This window comes from Phoxinus phoxinus, assembly GCF_949152265.1.
Source record: "Phoxinus phoxinus genome assembly, chromosome: 3".
NCBI lineage: Eukaryota > Metazoa > Chordata > Actinopteri > Cypriniformes > Leuciscidae > Phoxinus > Phoxinus phoxinus.
Window position 1 is genome coordinate 6,645,322 of NC_136878.1, and position 11,253 is coordinate 6,656,574.

The 11,253-nt window shown below is 36.2% G+C and overlaps 1 protein-coding gene across 2 annotated transcripts; it reads right to left on the bottom strand.

Moving 5' to 3' along the window:
- Nucleotides 1–1,201: 1,201 nt before the first annotated feature.
- On the bottom strand, nucleotides 1,202–9,338 carry LOC306994958 (sesquipedalian-1-like). Of its 2 annotated transcripts, none has more exons than XM_079606004.1 (3): nucleotides 9,220–9,338; nucleotides 5,872–5,967; nucleotides 1,202–4,747 (listed from the first exon to the last, which is right to left on the bottom strand). In XM_079606004.1, exon 3 carries the CDS (start codon nucleotides 4,737–4,739, stop codon nucleotides 3,951–3,953), a length of 789 nt encoding a protein of 262 aa, XP_079462130.1. In that variant the 5' UTR covers nucleotides 4,740–4,747; nucleotides 5,872–5,967; nucleotides 9,220–9,338; the 3' UTR covers nucleotides 1,202–3,950. The 2 variants fall into 2 exon arrangements, with proteins under 2 accessions (XP_079462130.1, XP_079462129.1); XM_079606003.1 differs by having other exon boundaries at nucleotides 1,457–4,747; nucleotides 5,837–5,967; nucleotides 9,220–9,290.
- Between the last annotated feature and the right edge of the window lie 1,915 nt (nucleotides 9,339–11,253).

Genomic DNA, 11,253 nt, shown 5'->3' on the forward strand with positions numbered 1-11,253 from the left:
CACACACACACACACACACACACACACACACACACACACACACACACACACACACACACACACACACACACACACATTTTTAAAGTACTTAATTTGTGTTATATATCCAAAAAATTAAGTAGCCTAGCCTACTTTAAAATACTGCCATGTAGCCACTCTAATATTCACACAAATTGCATGTATAGTAGGCTAATTGTAAACAAAATTTTTGAAAAATATGTCACACTGGATAACTCCATATGACAGTAACTATTTGATGTCATGTTTACTCCCTAATTTAAAGTCCCCATAAAAACAAGTTTCAAAAACTCAAAACAAGTTTTTTTTGGCTTTTAGTATGAATATGTTAGCCTTACTGTTATCTATATAAGCTAGTGTGATCCAAAACAATGAAAAAAAAAAAATCACATTTAGAAAGTATAAGCATTCAAAACTTCCGATAATATGGATAATTGATTTTGATGACATCTCTCTGCACTTCAGCTTCTCATCAGATTTTCCGTCCAATCAAAAACTCTCTTGAATCTGAAGCTCCGCTAAAATTGTTCACACATTTACTATTTTCTACACGGTGAATGGCACCAAGTGCACTATATAGGGATTAGGGAACAATTCAGACAGTCTAAATATGCTTTCCATTGGGGCGAATGAAGTCTGTTTTATTTTAAAGTGATATGGAGATTAGGATGAGAAACAGATTAGGAGGAAACTCAAACTGCGGCTATAACGAGCCTATAACGAAAGGGGAGGAGCTGTTCGATATGTCCTGCCTTGTCTTTCTTTTTCAGTCATACATATGGTTTCAGTAGAAATTACGTCAACAAAGTGAATGCTGGGCGTTTCAAGGAACTTCAGTGGGCCTTTAATGAAGCGCTTTGGGACTTTTATTTTAAAAACAGCTTCAGGTTCAGTGCTTTCTTTGTGGCTTCACATGATATATTTTGTAGTTTCCGCTGTCAAATGTGTGTTGTCCATTAAAAGCGTGTTACTAGCATAGACAGTATATGGTTACTAGCTGTGAGAAATATGAAATTGTCAGGTTGTTATGAAAAAGCAATGAAATCTTCATTCAGTGTAGAAAAAACGTTCCACAGTAGTAACAATGCCCTCGAAACTTAATCTTTACTTCCATGTCCTTGAAAAGGCCATGAAGGGCATATATAAATGTAAAAGTGTATGTTTCATAGTTTATTTTTTTATTATGCACACCGCTGAAGAAGAGAAATGTACACAAAAGTCAATAGCATTGAATTTTAGCAACCATCCACCAAATAAAAATTAAATGCATTCTCCATACATACACATTTCTAACTAATGCAATGACACGGGATCTGTGAATGAACCCTTCAGTCTTTCAGAAAAAGGAACTACTCACCAATACAAAGCAATGCTGAGCCACCTTGTGGTGAAATTGTGCGAGTTCAAATTTTTGAAGAAAAAAAACACAAATAAAATACATATTTTATCCTGATGGTCATCTTTATTTGACTCCTTAAAACAATTACATTCTTGTTTCCTTCAAATGAAATATTTTACACAATGTAATTTCAGTGCCTGTTTTGACACACTGGTTATTGCAATACAGCTTCAGCAACAAGTCAATTCTATTGCAGTACCGTGTTAATACACAAGATGTTAGGATTAAAACCATGTTCATCTCTTAATTCCCATTTTATTTTGGAATCTAACACAGTGTTTTATATGAAATCTGAAGGCACAGTGGTTGGCCAGTCAAGGACCCTATTTTGTGTTACTGTAGGCAATACCTCACCAGATATGATTACAAGATTGCACACAATTCGTACCATTAAAAATGCATTTTTGAAAAAGCCATAAATAAATTTGAGAGCTGTAAGTATAATGTATTACATGTTGGTCACAGTATGATGACTACAATTGGTCCGTTTTAAAGGAAAGGCAAAGCATTGACATGCTAATTGGCAAGTATGATAATATATAATTATAATTAAGCATAGCAAGGCTTAGCATAAAAATTAATAACATTGCTTAGAAAAAAAAAAACATTGACCGAAGATTACATGTTAGCCGGCTAGTTAGATAGCTCCATTGTCTCAGACACTTTTACATACTTTAAAGTTAGAAATAATTTTGGCAATTGTTTTTGGCAGGTTCGATTGTAGATATCCTAAACCTCAGGTTAACGTGTTATTTTGTTGCTACATAATATTGAAAAATGATTACAAATGACCATAGACCAGCTTTGGCACTGTAATATCTAACATTCAAGATGATTTTGATTCTGAAAACACAGATATTGTACCGCTATTCTATTTTTTATCAAGACCAACATTGTGAAAAAGGATTGACAGTGTTGTTCTACAAGTAAAACGTCAATTTAAAAATGTACATATTAAAAATAAAGCAAATAGAACTGGCAAGCCACTTCAACATGAGTTTCTAGGAAAACCCCAGCATGAAGCTAAGCACGAGACCGTACAGTTCATCTAAAAAAGAAAACACAGTCATCATTTACTCATTCTCATGCCGTTCCAAACCCACATCACTTTCTTGCTTTCATGAACACAAACAAAGAAGTTTGGCAGACTGCAAAAATTGCGACTGGAACTGTCATGCTTTAAAAAAGCAGCATAAATGTGGTCTGTACAACCTTTGCACCAAATCAAACTCTTTTAAAGGCGCACTTAAGACTTTATTTTAACTGATAATCTTCAAAACAGACTGTAATCCTTGTCTCACGACTTGTGAGGAACATTATGCTAAGATGATTTTAATAGCATTTCTGAATTAAACTTCAGAAGCAAAAATTAGATAAAGTTAAAATGAATTGTTCCAATTAATTGATTGAAAGATTAATTTAGGTCAACCCTCAACAGCTCAAAGTGCAATGTCTTTCATGTAATAGTAAAGATATATTTGGGTAAATATTGTGGTTTATTTTGTCATATTGTTGCATATAACTAATAAACAATTTCCCCCAACTTTGGTCACTTGCTGTATTTAAAGAAAAAGAAATTAACTTGTTTTTTCACACAGTTGTGGAATGTGACATGAGGGTGAGTAAACAATGACAGAATGTTCCTTTAAAAAAATGGCTTGGTCTTGTTTTATAAAATAATTACCAGTAACCGTGGACATTTGATTTTCATTTTGATGCTCTCTCTGTTTTTAGATGAATTTGACCATATTATATATTAAAGGGATAGTTCACCCAAAAAGGAAAATTCGGACATTATTTCTCATGTCGCTCAAACCTGTAAGACTTTCTTTCAACTTCGGAACACAAATTAAGATATTTTTGATGAAATCTGAGAGCTTTCGGTCTCTCCATTGACAGCTACGCAACTACCACTTTGAAGCCTCAAAAAGTTCATAAAGAGATCGTAATATGAATTGAGCAGTTCACGATCCCTTTAAATGAAGAACAGATTTAATTTAGGCTTTTATTCGCATAATATAAACATTCAATGCACACATCAGTTGTGGTAAACGGAAGCTCAAGCATGTTCGCTTGATGTTTGAGAACCAATGAGGTTCATTCTTGTGTTACGCATCACGTTTGGTTTGAGCTTCTGCAAGAACCAATGAGGTTTGTTGTCACATGTCAAGCAGATTCGGTTGAGCTTCTGTTTCTGTTCGCTTATCAATGTGTATATGTGAATAAAAGCCTAAATTCAATCTGTTCATCATATAAAGTGATCGAGTCTCTTCAGAAAATTTGGACTAAACCGCTCAATTCATATCGATTAGATTTAAAATCTCATCATGAACTTTTTGAAGCGTCAAAGAAGTGTCAATGGAGGGACAGAAATCTCTCAAGATGAACGAAAGTCTTACGGGTTTTGACCGACATGAGGGCGAGTAATTAACAACATTTTTAGGTGAACTGACCCTATAAACCATGATTGTTTTAAGTATGGTATGTGTGCGGCTGCATATATGTGGAGTCTCTTGCAGATGTCCAGCTTCATTCATTTACTCTGCAGCCATTCTATTCTCAGTTCAGCCACCTCTTTGCCGTACCACTCGTGTAGTTTGGAGAAGCAGCCCGTGCCGGGAGACACGGGGCTCTCGAGCGACCCGCCGTTGGTCTTCCTCCGCGGAGGCACCGGAGGTGGTCTGACTCCACTTGCCCTCGCGCTGCAGTCCCCTTCCCAGGCACAGCCCTCGCTGACGCCGTTAGCCGAACTGGTGTGTTTACTCCAAGACACCCCGTTTTCTCTGCTAGACAGCCCCTCCTGCGAAGGCCCCGTTACGGCAGTGTTCTGTAGGGACGGGGTGGCGGTTCGAGGGCCCGCTTCTGCCCCCTGCGCTTGCGTCTGGTGTTTCTTCGCCTTGCTTTTGGCTTGTAACGATCTCGCTTCTTGTACCTCCTCCAGCTGCCTCTCCAGCTCCTTCACCACCAGGCGCATGTAGTCGAAACTGGCTCGGGACAGAGCCTTGACCCACGATTCCATCGCGGCCTGGCTGTCCGCCGCCATCTTGTACACCCTCGCTTTGATGCAGTCGAATTTGACGGCGAAGGCGAACTCTTCGGATTCGGACTCGCAGAGCTCCACCGTACAGCCTTCCAGGACGATGACGCCAATGGGCTCTCGACTTTCCCTCTCCTCGAAGTAGAACAGCATGTTGCCCTTCAGGATAAACCAGCGGCGATGGTACGCCGTGTTCCGTTCCCCTTTCTTAAAGAGGAAGCCTGTCTTGTCTGGAGGAGAGTTGCATGTGGCATAATGCGCCACACTCCTCTCATTCAACTTCATGATGGTCTCTGAAACAGAAATGAATAAAAACTGAGTTTAGTTTACAGTACATACATTTACAAAAGAGATATGATAACATATGACAGTAATATTTAATAATATTGATTTAACCCAATTTTCTACTTGTCATATTGGGTAAACAAATTAAATAATAAAAAAAAAAAGTTAATTTCAATTTCAATGAACTTTTATTTGGCTATTAGCTTTCTTGAAGACTGTGTAATTTTATATTTTATTTCCAACCCCAATATATAATATTTTAAATATGTGCATAAATATCCAATATTTTAATGATGTGCATAAAAGTTAAGATTAAATTCTGTTGATTCAAACTATCTAACTGCCTAATCAATGAATCTAAAATGATTCAGTTCAATTCTAAACTAATTCAACAATTAGGCTAATTTAGGTCAACATTTAATGTTCAAGGAAGTGCAACATTTCTTATGTATTAAAATATTTTCGTAAAAATATATGTAGGGAAAAATGGCTGTTTATTTTGTCTTATTCTTGCATATAAATTGATAAAAGACTATGTTTCACCCTGGTCTTCACTTATTATTATTATTTTTTGTAACTGTGTTTCTCTTCTCACAACATCTTGAATCTACAAGGCTATAAAAGGCTGTTTGATTTCATAATGATGATTCCTGAACAAACACATGAAGATAAAGAATTATTTTAAACTGAAAGAATGAAAACACACTATTGTTCAAATTTTGGGGTCTGTTTTTTAATGTTGCAGTAAAAGCAGTAATTTATTAAACGTTACTTCAAATGTAATTTATTCATGTGGTGGTAAAGCTGAATTTTCAGCATCATTACTCAGTTACTCATTACTCCAGTCTTCAGTGTCACATGATCCTTCAGAAATCATTCTAATATGCTGATTTGCTGCTCAAGACAAGAAACATTTCTTATTATTATCAGTCAAAAACATTTGTGCCTAATTTTTTTTTTGTGGGAACCACAATACTTTTTTTTTTTTTTTCATAATTCTTTGATGAATAAAAAAGTTCAAAAGAACAGTATTTATTTATATATTTCCTTGCTGAATAAAAATAGACATTTCTTAAAAAAAAAAAAATGTAACTGACCCCAAACTTTTGAACGGTAATAGATCTAAATTCACCGTTCTATGAAAGCTCTTCTGCGAAGCCTTCACTTTTGGCCTGCTTCCAACCGTCAATCAAAACGGCAGCACATGTAGAACAACTCCATCCCATTTCTGCTCAAAAAAATATAGAAACAGCCACACACACACACACACACACACACAATGAAGTCAACAACCGAGGTGTCATAAATACAGGAACATTCCACTTCACACATCTGACCTGGTTTAAAACAAGCAAATTCCTCTTTCTTAAAACAAATGCCATAAATAAAGGTCTGTGTGGGGTCTGGGGAGACTAAACTATATATGAATCAGACCTAGCGTCAAAACCATGTGACAAAAAAATCCACACACCAAACATTTTTTTTTTAAAATATTCATGACTTTTCCAAGTCAAGTTAAGTCAAGTCATTGTATTTGTATAGCACATTTAACCGAACAACAGTTGACCCAAAGTGCTTTACAAGTTAAAACAGTAAACAGTATTGCCTTGACAATACATACAAATTAGTACAAGACTCCTTGAATACACTTAAATAATTGAATAAAACATAAATTATAAAGCTATAGAATTAAAAGCAAGAGAGTAAAAGTGTGTTTTCAGATTTGTCTTGAAACTGACAATTGTATTACAGGACTTAATATGAAGTGGGATGGAGTTCCAGAGTTTAGGAGCTATTACAGAAAAAGCTCTGTCCCCTCTGGTTTTAAAGGGCACCTATTATGGAATTTTGAAATTTACCTTTCATGTAGTGTGTAACATAGATCTAAGTGAACAAAAACATCCTGTAAAGTTTTAAATATGAAAGTGCCCCGTATATAAAGTTATTGTCTTTCAAAAGTAAGAGTCGACTCTGAGTCATTTTTATGAATCATTAGAAGACCGAAGCTTTTTCTCTGACTAGATGACGTCAACTTGTCAAGTTATTTGAATACGATACGCCCACTTATTGCGCTCCAAGCCCAGGGAAAATATCATGGCGACGAGACGCTGTGTTCTGAAGTGCGACTCAAAAGCCAACTTTTTTCATCTGCCCAAGGAGGAGCATTTGAAGACTAAGTGGCTACAATTCATATATACAACTATACCACAGAAGTATAGTCCGAGCCTTGTGCTTTGTTCGCGCCATTTTGAAGACGATTGCTTTACCAACTTAAATGCAATCAAACTTGGATTCGCGAGCCGGCTGATATTGAAGGAAGGTTCAGTTCCAAGTGTATTTGCATCAGCTTCCTCCTCCTGTAAGTGCTATTAATAATTGTTGCTTTTATGTTTTATGTAGCATGCTTAATAATTATTTTGTTTGTTGTGTAGCCTACGCACCGTTTAGCTTCTAGGTCTTCAATGGCAATTGTATTGAGATATGTGAAGTGTTTGTCGTTGTTTTCGGAGTTGTCTTAAAGAGTAGCCTAATACCTCGTAATAACGTAACTGCATTTTTTTTTTTTTTTTGTAAAAACGTTATGTTTATGCATCGGGCTAACGCAAACAAAGACTGATTGTGCTTTTACAATATGAACTCTGGGCTATATGCTCGCTAACATAACATTAAATTCTTTATCTTATTTTTAGTTTTTTACTACAAACTAAAGCAGTGGACTATAATCATTATTATAACAAAATTGAATTGATAAAAGCATCATTGTACTCCGTGTTAAAAATAAGTATTATCTCTGTAAACACTTCTGGGTCATCTGACCAATCGCAGATTAGCGTCGCGCAGAGGAGGGGTTTGGAAAAACGAGTCGTTGAACGAATCATTTGGGAGTCGGTGAGCAAATCAGGTAAAAATAAATGCATATTATACGACAACAAAAGTGTTTTTTGTCATTGCATGCATGTAAAACTGTTGTTGGGGACTCCCAAAACAACATTAGGAACATTTTAAATGTCATAATAGGTGCCCTTTAAGACGTGTCTTGGGGATAGCAAGTAGCTGTTGGGTTGTAGACCTGAGTGGTCTGACGGCAGAGTAAGAAGACAAAAGCTCAGAAATATACAAAGGGGCTTGACCTTGTAGAGCTTTTAAAACGAAAAGTACGATTTTAAAATCAATTCTGAATTTCACTGGTAACCAGTGGAGCTCAGCTAAAACTGGGGTTATGTGCTCATACTTTTTGGTGCCTGTGAGGAGTCTTGCAGCAGCATTCTGGACTAACTGAAGTCTATTTAAATTATGTTTGGTTAGACCTGTGTACAGAGAATTACAGTAATCTAAGCGTGAGGAAACAAAAGCGTGAATTACTGTTTCAAGATCTTTCTTGGATAAAAAGTGCTTCAGCTTAGCAACTGTTCTAAGCTGATAAAAACTACATTTAACAACAGAGCTAACTTGTTTATTAAAATTAAGAGAACTATCAAAAATGACACCTAGATTTCTGACCAGATTCTGCAGGTCATTAGATGACCAAGAGCATTACTCCAGTGTTTCCAGCCCTGGGTGTAACCATATATCCTTGATATGCCAGATACTTTACCATGGTACTACCACTACAATACTTTTTATAAAGATCATACAAAAGTAGCCTATTTTCTGAAGTACCTTTGTATAAACTAAAAGTAACAAGTTGTTTGGACATTTACTATGATAAATATACCATGGTATGTTCATTTTAGTACCAGCATTATATCCGGTAACTGTATTTTTTGTTTGTTTTGTATTTTAATGTTACAAAAAAGGAACCAATAGGTAGTATCATGTTTTAGACATGTTTCATGGTATATCTATATACAATGGTGTTTTTAGAGATTGCATTTGATATCATGTAAACACCATTAAACATGCATTTCAGTGTCATCATTATGTAACGTCATCATAATCATAATCAACATCAAAATACCATGGTATCTTTTCTGCCACATTAAAAAACACAGTTATTAGTGATACAACCAGCTAATACAGCCTACAACTAAAGTTTTAGTGATCCAGACAGTAGTATTAAACCAATGTGCGTTCAAAAAAATAAAACTGTAAATGACATACACACTACATTTCAATTGAGCATCAGAATGCAGCAGAAATATACTGTCAGACCACATCTGCAGGACAAAGTTAGGCTACATGCTTTAACAACGACCAAGAAGGTGTTAAAAAGAGCTAATGTAACATTATCAACCTCATTTACACTCGTAAAGAAAGGAAATCACCCATCAACATAAGCACCACATGTGGAAATGAAGTCAACATGACTTATAATACAGTCTTTGTGATTCTCGGCTGAGCTCGAGCAGTTTGCCTGACAAACCATCAAACGCAGCCTTGTTACTAGCGTAAAGCTGATAAAGCCGCGTTACAAAGATAGAGAAACTCATGAAGCGAAAGCTTGAACGTCATTTCGAGCATATTTCGGTGTTTAACTTGCCTTCTGAGTGTGTTATTGGACGCCAGCAGACAGCTTTCCTCCCTTCATTCTTCCTTTCCTGACTCGCGATCACGTGACTTCGCAGGAATCTCTCTAGTAACAGCAGCAGTGCTGCGCGCGCTCAATCGCTCATGTGTGCATAATAAATTACTCACACAATCGGTTATTATAAAGAGCATAATGAGTCCCACGCGCTTCTCACATATTTAAACTTAAGTTTGAGATTGGATACATGATTATATGCATTCAGATTACATGCATCTCGTTTGGTCATAATTATCTGCTCTTTTTGGTACTATATCCTGCTGTAAAAAAACACAGCTAAAACCAACCTAAGCTAGTTGGCTGGGTTTAGCTGATCTCCTAGTCTGGTTTTGGACACATTTTTTTATCTGACCAGTCTGGTCTTCGTTGATCATCCTGGGAGACCAGCTAAACCCAGCTGAACACCATCTTGGCCAGCCTGGGAGACCATATTAAACCAGTTAAGACCAGCCAACCAGCCTAAGCTTTTTGTTTTGTTTTTCCTATAAGGGAAGGTACAGTGATGGTATACCATGGTACATATCCAAAGCAACATGGCATTACCATGGGTGACTTTTTATGGGTGGTTTAGTAAGTGGCAATGTTGGTGTTTTAAAATATACCATTGTATTTACAAGAATTCACAATACCATCCCTGCTGGAAACTCAGAAGTAGCTGGTTAAAGCTGGTCTCCTAGGCTGGTCAAACTGGTCTTCCAGTCTGGCCAAGCTGGTGTTCAGCTGGTCAGGTAGAAAAAAAGTGTCCAAAACTTCTCTAAAACCAGCCTGGCAGACCAGCTAAAACCAGCCAACCGGCTTAGGCTATTTTATTTTTATTTTATTTCAGCAGGAATGACTGTACATGTTCAAAGAATATAAGAGCAGTGCCATGGTACTTTTTTACTAGTGAGGGTTTGCTATGCCAGAACTCTAGGCCAAGGGAGTCAAATATATTAAATACGTATAAACTGACAGAAAGTGCACAACTATGGAAAGACAAATAAGCATGTTAAAAATGTATGTGTAGAACTAGAAATATAATGATGCTATAAGTTATCGTATTGTCTTTTTAAAATTATTGGAGTCAAAGTGAAACTGTTCTGAAAACATTTGGAGGGTGCTTAGGCCCAACGCACACATTAATATATCATCTATTATTTGTACTGTAGTGACAAGAGTCTACAGTCAAACCAAAGTCAAACATTCAATGTCACACTGGTAGCATTGAAATAATGTAATAATAATTATTATATAAAATCATACTACTCCGATATTTAGAAAAACCTTCAGAATAAGTAAAAACACTAAACAATGCAGTAACCGCAAAATTGATATTTATTATGGAAAATAAGAAAAAAAGATGAAAGAAAAAGGTCTTAGTCCCCAATATATTACTATACATACAGTATCTTCTCTGCTTATGTAATGTACATGAAGAACACATACAGAGAGTTAAAAGGTTTGAATGAAACTGTTATTGAATACTAAATGCTAAAAGAAGGTCAATTAAATTTCACTTGAAACAAAACCACACTCGCAGTGTCACACATTCACACAGACATGCATTCTTGGTCTCTAAATATGTAGTGGAAAAAAAAAAAAAAACTGATCAGTAATAACAGAAATTGCCTCAGGCTCACTTTAGCAAAGGCTTCTGGGAAATTGAGTTTTAGTGGTTGCCCTTGTCGATGAAGCTTTCCTACCACCAACATTCAACCGAAATCCCAGTGCTATCGGAGGACTCTTCAAACGCCCTGCACAGCCAAACCTTTCAGCAGCCAAACAATTAAAGTCTCCTGTACATTTGACGACAATTTCTGAAATACAGTAAACACAAACTACACAAAAGGAATGCTGTAGAAACTAGTACAAAGACAGAAATATTAGAGTTTGATTACATCGTAGTGCACCAAATCATTTTTACAATGTTTTTGATGCAGCAACACTCATTCACAAACGTTTACTAAAAGAATTAAATGACTAAAGAAATTGTATAAAATTTTAAGTGGG